The sequence below is a fragment of the Petaurus breviceps genome, unplaced genomic scaffold (genome assembly GCF_028583685.1).
Source record: "Petaurus breviceps papuanus isolate PSGF00001 unplaced genomic scaffold, PetGlider_PUasm1.0 90847, whole genome shotgun sequence".
Classification (NCBI taxonomy): domain Eukaryota; kingdom Metazoa; phylum Chordata; class Mammalia; order Diprotodontia; family Petauridae; genus Petaurus; species Petaurus breviceps.
In genome coordinates this window covers 3110417-3130942 of record NW_027187360.1, presented here as the reverse complement: position 1 = coordinate 3130942, position 20526 = coordinate 3110417, and the positions used below count along the sequence as shown (strand labels likewise).

The 20526-nt window shown below is 41.2% G+C and overlaps 2 protein-coding genes across 2 annotated transcripts in view; one reads left to right on the top strand and one right to left on the bottom strand.

Moving 5' to 3' along the window:
• The window catches only part of LOC138149583 (somatomedin-B and thrombospondin type-1 domain-containing protein-like), a 33976-nt gene extending 31721 nt beyond the window's left edge, over positions 1-2255 (bottom strand). Inside the window, exons 1-2 of the mRNA XM_069072758.1 lie at positions 2142-2255; positions 628-891 (exon numbers count right to left, since the gene is read on the bottom strand). Of these exons, the coding sequence (XP_068928859.1) occupies positions 628-859 (232 nt within the window). The 5' untranslated portion in view covers positions 860-891; positions 2142-2255. The remainder of the gene's footprint in view (positions 1-627; positions 892-2141) is intronic.
• ZNFX1 (zinc finger NFX1-type containing 1) overlaps positions 1-20526 on the top strand; it is a 474364-nt gene that overhangs the window by 406137 nt on the left and 47701 nt on the right. The gene's annotated exons all lie outside the window — the stretch shown is intronic.

Below are 20526 nucleotides of genomic sequence, written 5' to 3'. Positions count from 1 at the left end.
CCAGACACCACCATGAAGGCCCTCTGAGGGAGGGAAAGAGTTAGATAAGTGGCCATATCAGGGTCCCACCCCTCATGGCCCTCTCCATTCTCTTGTCCCAGTAAGCTCCTCAAGCATCCCTTTACAAATCCCTCAGTCTCTTTTGGTTTTCCCTGCCCCTGCCTGAGGTCCATAACTCCATGCCAAGTCCAGAGCTCCTCCCCGCTCCTGTAGTCCCAACCTCTAATCTTCCAAAGTCCTATTCCTAATTAGGGTCCCTCTACTCCAGTTCGAGTCCCAGACCCCCTCTCCACTTCCACTGACCCCTTTATAGCCTCACCCCACCCCATGACTTTGGGGTAAGTAGGTTCACCTTCTTGGGCCTCAGTTCCCTCATCTGCCAAATGAGTGGGGTTGAACTAGATCACCTCTCAGGTCCCTTTCAGATCTCGATCTAAGCTCCTTCTTTCCCTCCTCTCCCCACTCCCGAGCCCTTCTGCAGTTTCGAGCCCTCCTCCCCACTCTCAGATCTCCTTTTCTGTTCCTTCGCTCCTATCCCAGGCTCACTCATCCTCGTCCCGCGCCTCTCTTGAGTCCCTGTGGACCGCCCACGCCCACCCTCCCTGCTCTTCCTCGTCGGGCTCCCACCTGGACAGGCACTCGCGTAATCTCGACAGCAGTCCCCGGCTGCGCTGCATGCCTGGTCGCAGTAGCAGGGCTGGGGGCCCAGCGAGAGACCTGCCGCTGTCCAGCCTCGAGAGACGCACGTCAGGTCCCGGCCCGGACAGCAGCGACCGAGCTCGGCACAACCTGCTTGGGTCCGTGGGACCGCTCCCAGAGCCAGGGCCCAGGCCCAGACCAGTAAGGCACCGTGGGCCATGTCCGGTGGACTCCCACTCCTGCCGGGCAGTCCTAGGGAAGGATGGGGAGGGGGAAGAGAGGGGAGAGTCAGTCAGGCGGGGCCACAGATTTCCTCCCTGGGCTGGAACCCAAGTCAAACTGCCCCCACGTCACCCGACCCTCCCCAGTCCAGGTCCGTAGGGGCAGCCCAGTACTCAGATACCCCCATGCTTCCCCTCACTCTCCCTCCCCTTCATATCTTCTACTTCTACCCCAAAGGAATAATCTGCAAGGAATTGGGACGGGGTGAATGGGTACCTCATCTGCCAGGAACCCCAGAATCACAGGGGTTGGCAGAAGCTTTTAGAGATCGTCTATTCTAACCCTCTCATTTTACTGAAGCCCAGAATGGGAAAGATATTTGTCTAAGGATACACAGCTAGAAAGTGGCACGGACTTCTCCTAGGCTCATGCATTTTTTTTTTAATCAGAACCTGCGATTTCATTGGCTTAAGTTGTAAAACAAGTCCTGATTCGGAGCCTTCCTAAATTGATGTAGCTGGCACCTGACCGGCAACTTCTAGACTTAGACAGTTGCGGGAGGCACAGATAAAGTCAAATAGGCAGTATGTGCCAGAAGCAGGACTTGACCAGCTCTTCCTCAGTCCCAAGCTGGCTCTCTCTCCACTATACCATTCATCCTCTCCCATAAAGAGTCATAAAATGTTAGGATTGAAAGAGACCTTGGGGATCCTCTAATCCAGGGGTTCCAAAGTGTCATAGGCCATTTTGGGAGTCTGGGAAGCCTGTGTACCCCTTATCAAAATAATACATAAAATAAAGGACATGAGATTACAAAGGAAATTAAATCTATTGAAATACCATTATCAAAATGTCATAGGGTTTTTTTGTTTGTATCTGGGTTTGTTTGTTGTTGTTTGTCTTTTTTTTTTTAAAGCAAGTTCATGGGGCAGAAATTAAGAAGCCCCAATCTAACCTAACCTGCTCATTTGACAATCGTGCAAACAGACCCACCACACTTTCCCAGTTCTAGCAGACACTCCATTTTGGTTCCCATTCCATCTTTTCTCTCAGCTCCAAAACCCTACCCTAACACAGACACCCAAACCAAATCTGTTGCCTAAAACTCCTCTGCTCTAATGCCCTTCCCACACACACACACAGGAACACCTGCTATCCCACTCCACTTCCATCCACATATTTTCCCAGGTCAATATTCCATTTTTCCCTTCTCACCCTTATTCACACACACACTTACACACACACACATACACACACTTCAAGAAGTCCCAGGCACTCACCAACACTTTTCTCTAGCCTTGGATATCTTGGGGACTTGGCATAGAAAGTAGGACCAGTTAGTAATCTGAGCTTTCTTATTCCCTGGAGTTCAGGCAGGAAGAACTTAATCAATCCTATCCAAATTCAGGGAGATAAACTCTAGCAGCCCTGGGGAGGGAAATGAAGCTGCACAGGAGGTTTCTGATAGGCTACAGATAGGGCTTTCTGAACTGTATTTTTTTTTTCCGTTGTTCCTGCTCATCCAGGAAACAAGAGGGTAATGAGAGTTTCTGTGGTAGGTTGCCAATGAGACAGCCTTGTATTCTAAGGGCAACTCCCCCTCCCATGCCTCCTTTTTTTCATACCTAACAGACTCAGAACTCCAATCAGGCCAGATGATAGGGGGAGAGGGGAGAATAAGGAGGGCAGGATGATGAAGGAGAAAGGAACTTCACTGAAACAGTTTTAGCTTAAGTAAACTTTTCAAAAAAAAGCTGTGCTCTTTGAAAAGCAAATAGATCTCCAGGAGAGAAAAGAAGACATCTTTTCATAGCACCTGAGTTGTCTTTACATCTATGAATGGGGAAAAACTTCCTTCCTCCCAATTAGTCAGCATTTACTGAGCATCAATATGCCTCCAATTCACAACAATCTTCCACAGAGCCAAGTATCCAACCATCATGCAGGTGAAGCTACCTGTATGAAGAAGCTCTTTCAGGACTTCAGTAACTGATGACCCAAGGAGAGGGTACAAGGCAAACCAGCATCCTATTGAATTCCACTGTGTAGCAAATAGTATAAGCCAGGCAAAAATCTCCTGAGATCTCTCGTCCTCAGTTTCCTCCTCTGCGTAAAAAAAATGGTATAAAAATCATTGTATCACAGATTTGGAACTGGAAGGTCTGAATTTCTCATTTTACAGATAGGGAAACTGGAGCCTGGGATAGGTGAAGTAACTTACCCAAGGTCACAGAGCTACAGGTAGGACTAGAGGTGCCAGAAGTAGAACTTGACTGTAAGACTTTGATCCCATTGTTTTTCCTTTATGCCACACTATATACTTGGCCGCTATGTGACCATGGGCAAGTCATAAACTTTTTGAACCTCAATTTCCTCATGAGTAAAATACTATCTGCTTCACAGGGTTGTTGTGAAGAAAAAACTTTGTAACTTTAAAAGGCTAGTAAATGTGAGTTATAAAGTGGCTAAAGGGAAAGTAGGCCATTGAATCCACCTGAAAGGATGACTCATTTGGCTTCCTTAAAAATTTTCTAGGTTTCTTTATCTTGCTTCCATCCTCATCACCCCACCAGGTTTTTGATAGAGGAGCATCTGGTGACCCAGTTCTCAGCTGATCTCCCTCATCAGTCCCTTTGTGAGGGCCTTGGAGTTAGGGGGGCATTTGGCAGGCAGCATTTTCACTGGCACAAAGACCAGCCTATTCTCCTTCTCAGTCTTTCCAGCTGGCAGAGACAGGACCACACCTACCTCTTGTCTTGCCCAATTTGGGTGGGGCTCTCTGTCACCTGAGCACATGGGAGATGCTGGATACCAAAGGGAAGACAGAATCATAGAATTTCAGAAGTAGAGACCTTAGAGGCTGCCTGCTGACAAGCCACCTCTGCTTTAACACCTCCCCTGCCAGGGAACCCACTACTTCCCGAAGCAGTCCATTCTACTTTTGTACACTGTTGGGAAGTTTTCCCTACATGGAGCTTAAATCTGCCTCCCTGTAATTTCTTTTCTTTTCTTTTTTTTCTTTCTTTCTTTTTTTTTTTTTGTTAAGTGTCTGAGGTCGGATTTGAACTCAGGTCCTCCTGACTCTAGGGCTGTTGTTCTATTCACTTTGACACCTAGCTGGCCCCTCCCTGTAATTTCTTACCATTCATGCTAGTTCTGCTCTCTGAGAAGCAGCACAAGTGCAATACCTTATCCACATAAGAGCTCTTCAGATGTTGGAAGGGAGTTATAATGTTTCCCCTTCAGTCTGCCCTTCTCCAAATTAAAGATCCACAGCATCTTCAAACAATCCACATATTGCATGGTTCCCTGTCCTTCCTGTTCACCCTCCTCTGGACCTACTGAGGTTGTCCGTGCCCTTCCTAAAATGTGGTGACTATGTCTGACCATAAGCAAAATACAATGGTACAAGATTAGGGTAGCTGGGAAGTCAAGTCCCTCACTTATGCCCCAAGTGCTCAGCTTCCCATCCCAGGATTTCAGACTCTTTTGACTCTCCTCCAAGTTGCCATAGTAATTCCCTCTTGCTAAAGTGACTTGGGGGGAGGGGGGGCACCAGACCTGGAGTGAGGAGGACCTAAGTTCAAATCTGGCCTCAGACACTTGACACACAAGCTGTGTGACCTTGGGCAAATCACTTAATCCCAATTGCCTTGCCTTCCCCCCCTCCAAAAAAAAAAACATGAAGTGACTTGGACAGTTCAGTTTGAATCTGTTCTTAAACTCTTCCCTTCCTCTGGCCTTGGCTGTTGAGGGCTGAAAGGAATGGTCTTAGCAATAGAAGCCATTGCCCAGCCCAGAGTTTGCTGGAAAAAAAAAGGATTGTTTTATTAAAATGCTAGTTTTTGTTCCTGGGATGGTTCTTCTTTTTCACACATTTCAAAGTCACTAGGGCTGTAAACTTTGAAACAGAATCTTCAGAGACATTCCTACAATGTATATGTGAATAACTATTTCTTAAATTGTTTTTCACTTTTCAACCATTTATGTTTTCTCCCTACTATTTCCCAACCCCAGCATTGGCATAAAGAGAAAAGAAAAACAGCATCTTTGTAACAAATGAGAATAGTCAAGGAAAACAAATTCTCATATTGGCTACATCCAAAATTGCCTCATTCTGCCTATTAGTCTGTCACCCTTCTGTGAGGAAGCAGGTAACTAGTCCTCTAGAATAATGACTGATCACTGAATTGATCTGAGTTCTTAATTCTTTCAAAATTGTTCATTTTTACAATGTTGATGTTATTATATAAGTTTTTCTATTACCACTCACTTCATTCTACATCAGTTCATATAAGACTTCCCAGGCATTTCTGAAACTGTCTCTTTAATCAGTTGTTATAGTACCATAGAATTCCATTATATTTCTGTGCCATCATTCGTTTGGTCATTCTTCAACTGAGGGGCAAATGCCCCACCCTTTAATTTCCAGCACTTAACCACTACCAAAAAAGAAAAGCCATTATAACTATTTTGAACAAAGAGGACATTTTCCTATTCTTTTGATCTCTTTGGAATACAGGCATAGTCATAGTATCATTGGGTCAAAGGATATGCACAATTTAGAAACTTTGTAGGCATAGTTCCAAATTGCTTTCCAGAATAGCTGGACCAATCTATAGTTCCACTAAGAGTGAATTTTTAGGGCAGCTAGGTAGTTCAGATACTTGCTAGCCTCAGACACTTACTAGCAGTGTAACCTTGCGCAAGTCACTTAACCCTGTTTGCCTCAGTTTCCTCATCTGTAAAATGAGCTGGAGAAGGAAATGGCAAACCACTCCAGTATCTTTGCCAAGAAAACTCTAAAACTCATGAACTGTTGGACACAACTAAACAAGGGTGAATTTAGTGGGCCTGTTTTTCCACAGTCTCTCCAGCATTTGTCATTTTCATTTTTGTCAATTTTGGCAATCTGATGGGTATAAAGTAGAACCTAGTTGCTTTCATTTTTATTCCTACAATAATTAGTGAGCTGTAGCATTTTTTCATATGGATATAGATAGCCTGGATTTCTTCTTTAGAAAACTTCGTATGATGGGGCAGCTAGGTGTCAAAGTGAATAGAGCCCTGGAGTTAGGAGGACCTGAGTTCAATTGCGGCCTCAGACACCTAACACAAAAAACTAGCTGTGTGACCTTGGGCAAGTTACTTAACCCCAACTGCCCTCCAAAAGGCAAAAAAAAATCTACAGGGTGCCAGATCTAATCATAGAAACTTAGGCTAGCCATCACCACCCCAAGGGTGAACAGAGTCCAACTCTAACATAAAGTCTAAAGTCAAGAAATAATGTGTAAAGGGGCAGCTAGGTAGCGCAGTGAGTAAAAGTGCCAATCAGGAGGACCCAAGTTCGGTTCGGCCTCAGACACTTAACACCCACACAAAAAAACTAGCCCTGTAACCTTGGGCAAGTTACTTAACCCCAATTGCCCTCCAAAAGGAAAAAAAAAAAAGAAAAGAAATAATGTATAAAAATGAGGAAACAACCAAAACAGAACCTTACTATAAAAAGTTTTTATGAAGTGAAAATTGAGGAGAAGCCCATCAACTAGAGAATGGCTGAACAAGTTGTGGTAAAGGAATGTAACAGAATACTATTGTACTATAAGAAATGATGAACACATGGATTTCAGAAAAACTTGGAAAGACTTAAATGAACTGATGGTGAGGGAAATGAGCAGAACCAAGAGAATATTTTACACAGTAAATGCAAGGTTGTGTGATGATCAACTATGAATGACTTAGTTCTTCTCAGCAATACAACAATCCAAGACAATTCTAAAAGACTCATGACAGAAAATGCTATCCACATCCAGAGAAAGAGCTATGGAGTCTAAATACAGATTAAAGCATGTTATTTTCGCTTTTTTTGTTTTGTGTTTTTCATTCCCTTTTGTTCTGTTTCTTCTTTCACAACATGACTAATGTTGAAATATATTTAACATGATTGCACATGTATAACCTATATCAGATTACTTGCTCTCTTGGGGAAGGGAAATGGGAGAGAGGGGGAAATATTTGGAACTCAAAATCTTATAAAAAATGAATGTTGAAAACTATCTTTACATGTAATTGGAAAAAATTAAATACCATTTACTAAAAATAAAAATAAAAAGTTTCTATGGAGACAAGGAAGCTCAAGACACAAACTCAGGACAATGACATGAAAACTTCTACAAGCAAAGCCTCAAAGGGAAGAAATTCAGATTGACACAAGTTCTACAAGAATTCCTAGAGGAACGAAAGAGATTAAATAAAAGAGCAAAAGAATTATTTTAAAATCAAATAAGAGCAGTCGAGGAAAAATTTGGGAAACTAGAACAATTCAAAAAATCATGAAAAAAGAATGAACAGCTTGATAAAAGGTACAAAACCTCAAGGAAGAAAATTATTGAAATTATTATTATATATCATAATTATCATTTAAAATTATTTTTAAAAATAATTGGTCAAGTGGAAGGTAATAATTCCATAAGACACAAAAAAAAACAATTAAAGTCAGTAGACTGAAAAAGAAGAAAAAAACACAAACTATCTCATTGAATAAACAAACATATTGGAGCTAGGTTATGCTAACCAGAAACCCAATCAGATCTAAAGATCAATTCAAAGGGTTTTCTCACAATTGTACAACTCAAGCAATATATATGTCTTATGTGAAAACTGGCCCCATACTAATCAATCCATTACGGTTCACCTGTTCCTTTGACTGTTCACAGACACTTTGGGGAGTGAGGCATCTCCTTTTCTGAATTCAGGGAATTGCACCTGTTCAATCTCTTTCTCTCAACTTGGAAAGTCCTTACTCTTTCATCCAATTAGAAATCAGATTACCTAATGTATTGTTTTCTTTTAATTTATTGTTCTTATTTAATTGCTTTTAATGTATAAAAGTATCTCCCCCTATATTCAAGGTCCAGGACTAAATGAAGAGGTCTGGTGGTGCTTTGTTAGGCAACCGGCATGCATTGCTTAATAAACTGATATTTTCGAAAGATGGAGCCTTTGTTTTCCTCAGTCATTTCATCTTTTACCTGCCATCGTGGTGGTAGTAGTAGTGAAGGAATGTGTAGTAGGAGGCTGGAAATCCTGTTGGAAGAGAAGATAAAAAGGAGCTAAGAATGCCTGATATTATTAAATGCATTGAAATTTTGAAGGCTCTTGTTTTCTTAAATAAATGTTTCCTGTAAGAAACTGGCTCTCATCTAGAAAAACAAAAGGTTAGGCGGCCAACAAGCCACTCTCCTCTGTTAATGTAAATTCTGACTCAGAATATCTTAGCTTCTAGGAAATATTGCCTGGACCCTAAGAAATGAACCTGCTTCCTCTAATCTCAAATTCATTTTGCAGCCAATCCCTCTGGTTCCCTTAAGAAGCATTTGTCTTCGTTCGTCTCTTTGCATAGTTCACAGCTTTGCTGCTGCCTTTTTCATCATTGGCAAAGAAAAAAAATCAGTCCCTAATTAACTTCTTCCTATTCTGTCCAGAGAGGTCTCAAGGACTTCTAAAACATCAGAGCTGGAAGGAGCCTGAAAGCATAGAATGTCAACGCTTAAGAGAACTTAGAAAATAGAATGTGAGAGCTGAGAGACCTTAGAGCCCATAATGCCAGAATTGGAAAGGACCTTTGACAATAGTGCCTACCACAGTTCCTTGAATATAGTAGTTAATTAATCAATGTTTGTCAAATTTAATCAAATTGAATGTTAGAGCTGGATGGAGTATTAGAATATGAAATGCAAGAATTAAAAAAAATCTTAGAGATCACAGATTGGAGATACAGAACTGTAGGAGACTTAAGTGACCATCTAGTAAACCCCCCCCCCATTTTTACAGATGAGACAATTGAAATCCAAGTAGTTAAGTGAGTGACTTGCCCAAATTCTCAAAGATAGTAAGTGTCAAAGGTGGAATTTTGACCCATGTCTTTTGAATGCAGATCTAGTGTTCCTTCTATACTATGTTGCCTCTCTCCCATCCATCCAATTCATCCTCCTCATCTTCCAGGAAAGAACCTGAGCCACAAAGAAGAGGAGTGACTTTCCCAAGGTCACACAACAGCTGTCAAAACCAGTGGATTAAACCCAAGACTTGTGACCTCCCTTCCCCTTCCCTTCAAGTCTAGGTGGTCCAATGTAAAGAGTTCTGTGCCTCGAAACACTTACTAGCCATGTGACTTTGGGCAAGTCACTTAACCCCAATTGCCCTCAAAAAAAAAGTGTACTGTGCCTCAAGTCAGGAAAACCTGAGTTCAAATCTGGCTTCAAACATTTAGTAGCTACATGACCCTAGGAAAGTCACTTCATCATCATCATTGTTTTCAGAAATTCTTCTTGAGAGCACATTAACTCTGTAACTCACAACTCCTCAGTACCCCTTTCCCCTTGCACTCCATCTTTCTGATTGGAAAGGGTGGAGGGAGGACATTGGCGGTTCAGATGCTCTATTTAAGGAAGAAGCCCAGGGAAGCCACATCATCAATTCCTACCTGGCTGCAGATAGGAAATGAAACTTTATTATTCCTCCCTCCCTGAATGCCCTCCGTCTCTCCCACTACCCCACCCTTTTCAGTTTCTTTTAGTATTAGATTGTGAGCTTCTTGAGGGTTTGTCTTTCTTTGCATCCCTAGTACTTAGCACTGTTCCAGGTGCTCAATAATGCTTGTTTGCTTTCTTCCCTTCCATTCTGTTACTACCACCACAGTCTAAAGTTGCTTGCTAAAGGTTTCTAAGACTTAGTCAACCATGCAAATTCCCTGACATGATGAAAACTCCACAGTGACAAAATTCAGTTTAAAGAAACCTAGAGCCAAGTCCTTTCTACAAAATCAAAATGACTACTAAATTTATGTCAGATTTTCCTGAGATTCTCAGGAAAGAAGGGAAAGCGTGGAAACGAATTTCCTTTGTGAGACAATAAAGAATGTTCTCCCTACTCTCTGGGATACAATTCTATTTCCAACTTATATCTACATTCCTAAGTTTGTTCTGAGACAAATGACTGCCCATGAAGATAATGCAGTCATTAATCCTGTTGGAGATGGGTTTGTCACAGCCAGCTTCCCATCTGGGTAATTAAACCAGCTGGCAATTCCCTGTTAGAGTCACCGCTGTCTGGAGACAAACAGAACTCTGAGCCTCCCATATACCAACACTGGAATCCTAAGGTAAGGATCTGTCATGAGGTGACTTGAGGACATCACAGGCTTATACTGGGCAGATTTTCAAGGATCTTTGGAAGAGGAGTGGGGGATTATGATTGGTGATTGCTCTGCCCTCTCCCCTCTAACCAATATCCCCTTGACACTTCTGTAAAGCTATGCATAGATTTTTTTGTGTGTTTCCAAGTGTTTTCTTGTGTGTTTGCAATTTTTACTTACCCCATCTCCACCTCATTGGCCTCCTTAAAGGCAATGTTTGTGTTCTTAACTTTCCTACTAATTCTTCCTAATCTACTTTAGGGTTCTGTGTAGGGCTGTCCCTAAGAGTCCCAGCAAATCATGTTATGGGTTCCTTTCTCCTCTTCCTCTGCCCCATTATGTTCAATATGATACCTGGCTACAATGATTTCACATCCAAAAGCAGTCAAGGAAAAGGCAGTATTGAAGAGTTTATGAAAAGGAATGACTCCTTGTTTTCCTATTTATCTGTGAAGGGGGTGGAGATGATTTGGATTATAGACTCTCAGAGCTAGGAGGGGCCTTAGAACACATAATGTCAGAACCAAAAGGGGCTCCACCATTTTTCTGAGAAAACTGAGACTCAACCAAGTGAAATAACTTTTCCAAAGCCACACAGCAAATTAGTGGCAGAGCCAGAAGATCACTGACCAATTCAATCCTCTTTTTACTGGGAATTGACTCTATGCATGTGAGTCCCTCATCTATTTTCCTATCCACCAGGAAAATCATCTTCTTTCCCTTCCTGAGTTCCTTGCTCACCACCAAAGTGTTGCTTCCCTCCAAAGAGAAGAACCTAAATAATACAGAGCTCTAAGGGCCAGGTTTACCCTTCATCACAAACTCTATTTTTTTGTACCCACTCTCTAGAAGCACATCTTGATTTTTCTTCTTCTTTAATTTTCCTCTATCCCACTGTCTACCCAACACCCACCTCTAGCCCACAATAATAAACCTCTGCAAGATCAAGCCTCCCAAAGCTAGGGTCCTCAAAACATAGAAAACAGAATATAGAATGTTAATATGAGAAGGGCCCCTTCAGATTTAGAAGCTGCCTACTCTACACATTGAACCAGACCTGAACAGAGAGAACTCCCAGTGAGGAAACTCCTTCTGGCAATTGAAATCACCACCTGCTCTACAATTTATTTTCGCAGAAAGTTTCCTAAAGCAACAAGAAATTGTGACTTGCCCAAGATCACACAGCCAATATGTGTCAGAGGTGAAACTTGAACCCAGGTCTTAGTGACTACAAGGCCAAACTATCTATTAGTCTAAGCTGCCATTTAGCTCTGCACATAGTAGGATCTTAAATTATAATGTTGACTGACTAGGCTAGCTGTTAAGAAGTAGAGAATGAGATGCATTCTGGTTGACCTGGGGTCAGGTAGAGCTGGGTAGTGGGTAAAAGTTGTGATCGGCATATTTTGTCTCATTATCACAAGGAATGCCTAAGAAACAAAACTGTCCAACAATGGAATATGGAGGGTAATCAGTTCCTGGATGAAAAAATTAGATGGCAAAGTGAATTAAGAGTCAGGAAAACCAAACTGAAATGTGTAACCCGGGGCACTTACCCCCCTCAGCCTCTGTTTTCTCATCTACAAAATGGGGGTGATTACAGCACCTACATCCCAAGGTTGTTGTGAGAATCAAGAGAGACAACTTGTGTAGAACACTAGAAAACCTTAAATGCTAGCTTATCATTATTTATCATTCATTAAGTAGTATAAAGACCTGCAAAGGATGTTGTAGGAGGAGATTAATACACAATGGAAAGGGGATAAGGAGAGTTGGAGCAGTTGTTTTCTAAGATCCCTTCGAACTAATCCCTCTGTCTCCATTTCTTACCCTCACCCCCACCCCACAGCCACCTCTTCAATTTCAAGGACTGTGCTCCTTTAAGTGGGGTCTGAGGCCAGCCTTCTATCTGATCAGGTTTTCATTACAAAGCATTAATAATGAATGTGAAAAATGATTAACCAAGCAATCAGAGCTTAGAATTATTGGACTCACTCTTCTGTCCATCCACAGAACTGACTAATGGCCAGACCATGGAGCTGGCAGTCAGGACTCCTGGGTCCAATTCTCTGCTCTGCCTCTTACCCATCTGGCATGAAGCCAGTTCCTTCCCTTCCCTTTGCCTTGGTTTTCTCCTTAGGTTAAGTCAGGACAAGTCAAAGTTCCTGGCAGAGCACCATTTGCAGTTCTGATGGACAAATCTAGCAGAAATGAGCCAACACATTTTTAAAATGCAGTCTAAGATCGAAGCATACTATTTTTACTTTTGGGGGGATTTTTTCATGGCTTTTCTCCTTTTGTTCTGTTTCTTCTTTCACAACATGACGAATGTGGAAATATGTTTTACACGATTGTACATGTATAACCTATATCAGATTGCTTGCTGTCTTAGGAAGGGGGGAAGAAAGAAGGAAGAAAAATTTGGAAATCAAAATCTTTCAAAAATGAATGTTAAAAATTGTTTTCACATGTAATTGGAAAAAATTAAATATTATTTAGAAAAAGGAAGATGCAGCCTAAAGGTCTACCTCAAACATTTACTTCTTTAGAAGACCATGTTCTAATAAGGACCCCTAAACCTGAACTACAAAGTTGTTAGACTCAGTAAGCCTTAAACTTCACCTGGTAAGTATTCCAATACCCACACCCATGCTCCTCTGGCTTCCTGTCCCATGTACTAAGCTGTGCAGAAAGAAAGCTTCTCTTCCCTCTTTACCTGTAAAAAGTTAAGGTCCTTGGCACACAGGGTTTACTTAACTTGCAGTGACCTCAACTCCTGTTTGATGCTTGGAAGCAGGGGATGAAGTAAGTGCTGTTGCTAAGTTTTCCTGAAGAGCTACCCTGTACCTATTGTGAAGCATGTCTCAAAGAGTATGTGAGCATGTGTGTCTTATCATGCCAAAGTGCATGTCCTAAGGACACAACACAAAGTATTTTCTTGAGCTTCCAGTAACAAATGCAGCATGAGGAATGCCTGGAAAGGTCAGAGAATTGGCAAAGAATGACAATGAAGATGAAGGACATTAAATCGAACTTTGCCTTTTGGCAGATCGTCTGTATTGGGTAAAGTGATGGGAAGTCATTGTTTTAGAACCACAGAGCAGAAAGGCAACTTGGTACACGGGATATCAGGATATCAGATCAGAGGGAAGCCTTAAAACAAGAATTTCTGAACCAGAAAGAACCTCAGAATAGAGAATATAAAATAGCAAGGCAGAAAGTGTCCTTAAGACATAAAATTTCAGACCAAAGAGGGGTCTTAGACTTAGAGCATCAAGGGATCTTAGAATGCAAAATGTCAGAGCTCCTAAGGACCTTGGAACAAAGAATATCAGAGCCAGAAGGGAGCTTAGAATGTAAAATTTCAGACAAAGGAGGGGTCCTTAGAAGACAGAATGCAAGAGCTGGGAGGTTGCTTTATAACAGGGATCTGGCATACGTGCAGAGTGCCTTGGTTAGCATCTCTGCATGTAGAAGGTCTGGAGAACCTGCTTCCAGGATAGCTGTGATGATGTGAAGTGGAAGTATTTTGCAAGACTCTGGGAAGCATGAGTAGACATTCTATTAACTTATTCCAACAGGCAATAATCATGGAAACCAAATGGAAGGCTCTTATTAATTGACTATAGATGCATCCAAAAGCCCTGAGTCATCTTTGGCCTGCTCTCTTGCCTCAGTCCTTTCTAATACTCTGTGGCTGGGCCACTTCATTCATGACTCCTGGTGAGGGACACTATTGTGAGAAGAGAAACCTTAGGCCCCTCACCATGGCCAAGATGTTGCCTCATGAGAAATAGGCCTCAGGTCTTGGCCTCAGCTTTTGTTCTTTGCCCATTTGGGAGAAGGGATTAGACTTGCAGGGGTGGAGAACCTGTGGCCTTGAGGACATATATGACCCTCTAGGTCCTCAAGTGCTGCCCTTTGACTGAATCCAAACTTCACAGAACAAATCCCCTTCATTAAAGGATTTGTTCTGTAAAACGTGGACTCAATCAAAAGGACGCCACATGTGGCCTCAAGGTTGCAGGTTCCCCACCCCTGCATTAGAGCCTCAGATCTTGTGACTTTCCAAAGGTCAGAAGAAAGTCTCAGCATGCTGGAATTTTAGAATTCAGTTCTAAAGTCAGCACAGCATCAAGGAGCAAGGAATGACCTTTAGAGCCCAACCCAATGGTAGCTGAGGCACAAACTCATCTGGAAACTGTGCCACCTTCAGACACGAACTTCGTGGAATTGATGTTATGTCAAAACTGAGCTAAGAGTGTGGTCCCAAGTACTGGTGGAAAAGGTTTGTACTTTGTTCTTATGATATCTTCAAAGTAAATATCTCTTTGTTAAAGTTAATTGATGTTGAGTGTTAAAATAGAACCAGGGAGCTAGTCACTGGAAGATGATTATTTTCCTTTGTTCTCAAAGAGGACCAAATGATATCACTGTGTTGGGGGTCAAGATATAGTGTGTCCAACAGAGGCTAATCAGACCAATATGAGCTCAGAAGACTCTACCATGGATCAGGCACACGTAGTCCACATGAACACTTGAAATGGAAATGTCTCTAAATTCGCACACCTCATATTTACTTTGAGTCACTGAAATTCTGCTTTGCTCATAGAGTACAGTGTCTTTTTTGATGAGGGCATGCCATCCTGGGCAGTCCTGTGCCCATGTCTCCCATGTCTCACAATCAATTCCAAAGCTCTTCAGAGAGACCTTGAGAATATCCTTATATTGATTCTTCTGACTTTCATGTGAGCACTTGCATTGTGTAAATTCTCTGTAAAATTGTCTTTTAGGCAAATGTATATTTGGCTGACCCATTGGAGTTGTGGTCTTTACAGTAGAGTCTGAATGCTTGGCAGTTCAGCTTAAGAAAGGACCTCAGTGTCTGGTACCTTATCCTGCCAGGTGATCTTCAGAATCTTCTTAAGACAATTCAAAAGGAAGTAATTCAGTTTCCTAGCATGGCACTGGAAGACTGTCCAGGTTTTACAGGCATACAAAAATGAGGTCAGCACAATGGCTCTGTAGACCTTCAGTTTAATAGGCAGTCTAATATCTCTTCTCTCCCACACTTTCCTTCAGAGCCTCCCAAACACTGGTATTGCATGTGTCAGTCTCATTATGCGAACGTCCCTCCAAAATGTAACTGTCGAGATAAACGAACTTACTAAACAGCATTCAAATCCTGACTCTAACAATTATTAACTGTGGAATTGAGGATAAATCACTTAAGAAGCCTCTCTGGGCTTCAGTTGCATATCAGATGGCTATTATTATTATTATTGTTTATCTTCGTTTAGAAGAGGACCAGGGGCATCACATCTTGACTTGGCCATGAACTGTATTTAAGTGAGTCAGAGTTGCTCCAAGTCATCAATGTTACTCTCTCTTCCAGAATCATCAAAGTTCAGTGTCAAGACAAAAGTCAGAATGCCTGGTGATGGCCCAGGATGCAGTGGATGACCTTGGCATCTTCGATGTCTGACCAAGCTCTAAGCACTCCACAGCACCTGCTTCAGCCACCTTCATGTCCTTTGGAACAAATTATTTTCATTTGCCCATTCTGCCAGGAGAAGTCTTCACATGCTTGGGGACACATACCATACACTACATATCAGATGACACTATATATCTATATTATAAATTATTACAATATTTTAAAATATCACATATTGTAAACATTGTATCAATATTAAATGTTAATATTATTTTCATTATTAACTACCTCCCAGGGCTATGATTGGGGGGGTGGCCTCTTTGTAAAACTAAAAGTACTACAAAAATGAGTTATTTGTCTAATTCTAACATTCGATAGTCACAAAGTAAATTCACAGATAACACAGTTCACAGAAGAAATAAATGCACAAAAATTAACTGACCCTATACAGCAAGAGGTGGGCTCTCCAACTTTCCATATCAAAGTACTTGTTACCAGTGCCTAGTTTTCACAGGACTTGAGACAGGGTCTCCAGACATACAACATCACTTAATCAAGCATCTGACTCTGATATTCTATCTTGCCTCTTCTGTGACCAGGCTAAAAATCCTTTTTCTGGTGTTGACACACCATCTAAGCTCAACTGACCTTCTAACTTTCTGACTCCTTGACTTTTAGTCATGTGGTTGGTTTTAAATATCTGTACCAGCTCCCTAGGCAAATGAGTATGGCTGCTGATACCTAGGTGTTTCACTGCTAAGCTTATACTCTAGGGCATAAGGGTGTACGGGGTGCTCAGGGAGGACTAGAACCTCTGGTGTCAGGGCTTGCGAGCCCTTCGCAGAGCTGTTCATCCATATTTGGTATCCACTCTCACCGGTGGCTCCAAGAAGCTGCAGCATGTGCAGCATCCACATTCTGGTAAACTATCTCAGCAGATGGGTTAAACCAGGTTGAGGGTAACCAGCAGGCCTCAGACCTGTCGGTGAGTTGGGGGATGTCTAACCCAGACAGGTGAAGACTTCCCCCAGTGGAATGGGTGGATAAGAACAATATTGTTCCAAAGGCTATGAAGGTGGCTGAAGCAGGTTTTATGGAGTCATTAGAGCTGTCAGACTTGGAAGATGCCAAGGTTATCCACTATATCCCAGTCATTCTCAGTCGTCCTGACTTTTGTCTGGCCACTGGACTTTGATGATTCTGGAAGAGAGTGAGGCTGACAACTTTGTGCAACTTGACTCTTTGGGCATCTCTTTCTGGCTTAGTACACAATGACAGGCAAGTCAATTTCTCAGTCAAGGGTTGAGTTTCCTCCTTTGGAGAGTGAGTAGATTGTACTTGATTATCCCTGAGATCCCTTCCACCTGCTCAAAGATCTAGAACTGGAGTCTACCAACCCCTCAGAAGCCCAAAGGGGTTAAGTGACTTGCGAAATGTCACACTGGTATCGAGGGGGTAGGGCTGAGATTTGACTCCAAACATGGTGCTCTGGACCCAACCTGGGTTGGCCTCTTAGTTCTGATGAACCGTATGAACACTACCAGGCCCACAAAAAGAGTTTTTCTGAGTTACCACCTCAAACCCAACAGATTGGCTAATATGACAAAAAAAAAAAAAATGATTAACGTTGGAGGAGCTTGAGGTTGTGGGAAAACTGGGACTCTAATACATTGTTGGTAGAATTGTGGACTGAGGGTGGCTAGGTGGCAAGTGAGTAAAGCATCAGCCCCGGAGTCAGGAGGACCTGAGTTCAGTTCCAGCCTCAGACACTTAACACCCACACACAAAAAAACTAGCTGTTTAACCTTGGGCAAGTTACTTAACCCCAATTGCCCTCTAAAAGGCAAAAAAAAAAAAAAGAATTGTGGACTGATCCAACCATCTGGAGAGCAATTTGGAACTACGTCCAAAGGGCTATAAAACTGTGCGCATACCCTTTGGCCCAGCAATATTACTAGGAAGACTGTATCCCAAAGACATTTTTTTAAAAAGGGAAAAGGACCTATTTGTACAAAAATACTTTTAGCAGCTTTTTGTGGTGTCTAAGAATAGGAAATTAAGGAGATATCCATCGATTCGGGAATAGTAAACAAGTTGTGGTATATGATTGTAATGAAATACTGTTGTGCTATAAGAAATGGTAAGCAAGATAATTTCAGGGGGGAGGAAAAGGAAGGGGAGAAAATTTAAAACTCAAAATCTTATGGAAGTGAATGTTGAAAACTAAAAATAATTTTTTTTAAATGAAGAAAGAGGAGGCTTGGAAAGCTGAATATATATATATATATATATATATATATATATATATATGTCTAGAGAGAGAGAGAACTGATTCAAATTTATAAGAATACAAGTCATTTCCCAATTGATAAATTGTCAAAGCATATGAACAGGTGATTTTCAGACTATCAATAGGCATATGAAGAAATGCTCTAAATCACTTTTGATTAGAGAAATGAAAATTAAAACAACTCTGAGATACCACCTCATATCAGATTGGCTAATCTGACAAAAATGGAAAATGATAAATATTATAGAGGCTGTGGGAAAATTGAGACACTAATGCTCAGTTGCCATAGTTGTGAACTAATCCAAGTATGCAGATGAGCAATTTGGAAATATGCCCAAAGGGCAATCAAACAGTGAATACCCTTTGATCCAGCAATACCACTACTAGGTCTGTATCCCAAAGAGATTGAAAAAATGGAAAGGAGGCACATGTATATAAATATTTATTGCAGTCCTTTTTGTGGTAACAAAATATTGGAAATTAAGGCGATGCCCATAATTTGAGGAATGGCTGAACAAGTTGTGGTATATGAATGTAATAGAATACTATTATGCAATAAGAAATTATAAAAAGGCAGACTTCAGAAAATCTTGGAAAGATTCATACATGCAAAGTCAAATGAGCAGAGCCAGGAAAACATTGTACACAGTATCAGCAACATTATGTGATAATCAACTATGAATAATTCAGATTTTCTCAGCAACACAATGATCCAGGACAAGTACAAAGGATCCATGTTGGAAAATGCTATCTGTATCCAAATAAAGAACTGAATGCAGATAGAAGCATGTTTTTCTTCACTTGCTTTATTCTTTCTCATGGTTTTTTTTTTTTTAATAAAGGACTTAGGAAGGGAAACTCTGTCCACATCCAGACAAACAACTGATGAACTGTGAATGCAGATTGAAGCATATTTTTTTTCACTTATTTTATTCTTTCTTGTGTTTTTTTTATCTGTTTCTTCTTTCACAACTGTGATGGATATGGGAATATTTTTACATTATAGCACATGTATGAACTATATCAAACTTCCTACCATATTCAGAGAAGGTAAGGAGAGGGAGGAAGAGAGAAAAATTTTGAACTCAAAATCTTGTAAAAAATGCTAAAAAAAAATTTCTGGACATGTAACTAGGAAGAACATAAAATACTATATATTATTTTTTAAATGATTATTTCAGGAAAAACCTGGAAAGAGTAAACTGATACAAAGCAAAACAAACAAAACCAGGAGAACAGCAATATCGTACAATGAACAATAGGGAATGATTTAGCTCTTCTCATCAATACAATGATCTAAGACAATCCCAAAAGACTCATGATGAAAAATGCTATCCACCTCCAGAGAAAGAACTAATGTCATCTGAATACAGACCGAAGCATACTATTTTTCACTTTCTTTTTTTGTTCTAGTTTTCTCACCCAAAATGACTAATATGGAAATGTTTTACATGATTGCACATGTATAACCTATATCAGATTACTTACTGTCTCAGGAAAGAAGGAGGGAAGAGACAGAATTTGGAATTCAAAACTAAAAAGAAAGAATGTTAAATTGTTTTTACATATAATTGGGAGGAAATAAAATATTATTTTTAAATGGGGAAGGTTTTGTTTTTGTTTTACCCTCCCCTGCTTGCTGACTGCCTCTCTAACTCTAACGAGCAGTCATGGGATGTTCCTACTTCCTGTTCCTTTACTCATTTGCTGACTTATGTGATGTGTCACCACATTCCTTAAATGGCAATACCACCCTGAACCCAATAACTTAGAACTGGAGAAAAGGAAGTGCTACACCCTAGAAAAGTTTAGAGTTTTGTACTGGGGGCAGCCACCTGTTCACAGGATATCACATACTTACTAAGTGCCTACCATATATCCAGAATTGTGCTAGATCTATAGAGGCTGCAACAAAAGCAGAAGATAGAAGCTCTGAAAAGCTTACATTTGAACTCAGGAAATGTCGTACAGAGGAAATTATTAGAGGACATAAGCAAATGTACGTTGAATGGACAGCTAGTAACCAGAATTAGAGAGGAGAATAATCCTAGCCTCTTCTGCCCCTGCCTCATACCATTTGTATTATGTCTCATTCTGGATGCCGCATTTCCAGGGAAGTTACCATGTGGGCAAAGGTACAGAAGAGGGAGACCAGGAAAATGAAGGTGTTCAAAATCATGGCTGAAATGTTAGCCTAAAGAATAGAAGGCTTAGGAAAGAGGGATTGAAGGGAGGCAAGAAGCCCTGGCTGTATTCAAATATCTGAAGGGCTAGTGCTTTGAAAAGAAATTAAGCTGTTCTACTGGCCCTAGGGGGTTGATGTGGGAACCATAGGTAGTAGAATTTATTATGTTTGTGTGTATGTCTGTTTATACTTGTATGGACATGTGTGTGAATGTGTCTATATCAGTAGTATGTGTTTGTGTACATGAGTATACGCTGTGTTTGAATATGTTTGTATATGAGACTATGTATGCATTACTGTTTGTATGCAATTGTGCTTATGGTTTTGCCTATTTGTGCATATATGTAATCCTCTCTGTGTGTCTGGCCAAGAGTCTCTGAATTATAACTGTAGTGCCCATAATGCAAAAATCTCTGTTCAATTGCCTGTGTGTAGCTACCTGCCAGTGCCAGGCAAAAAGGAATTCTGACCTTAATGAGCACAAGGCACTTCAGATGTGGCCAGGGTAATACAGGATTGGGGAGAGGGGGGCAACATAGATCCACTGACACCAAGAG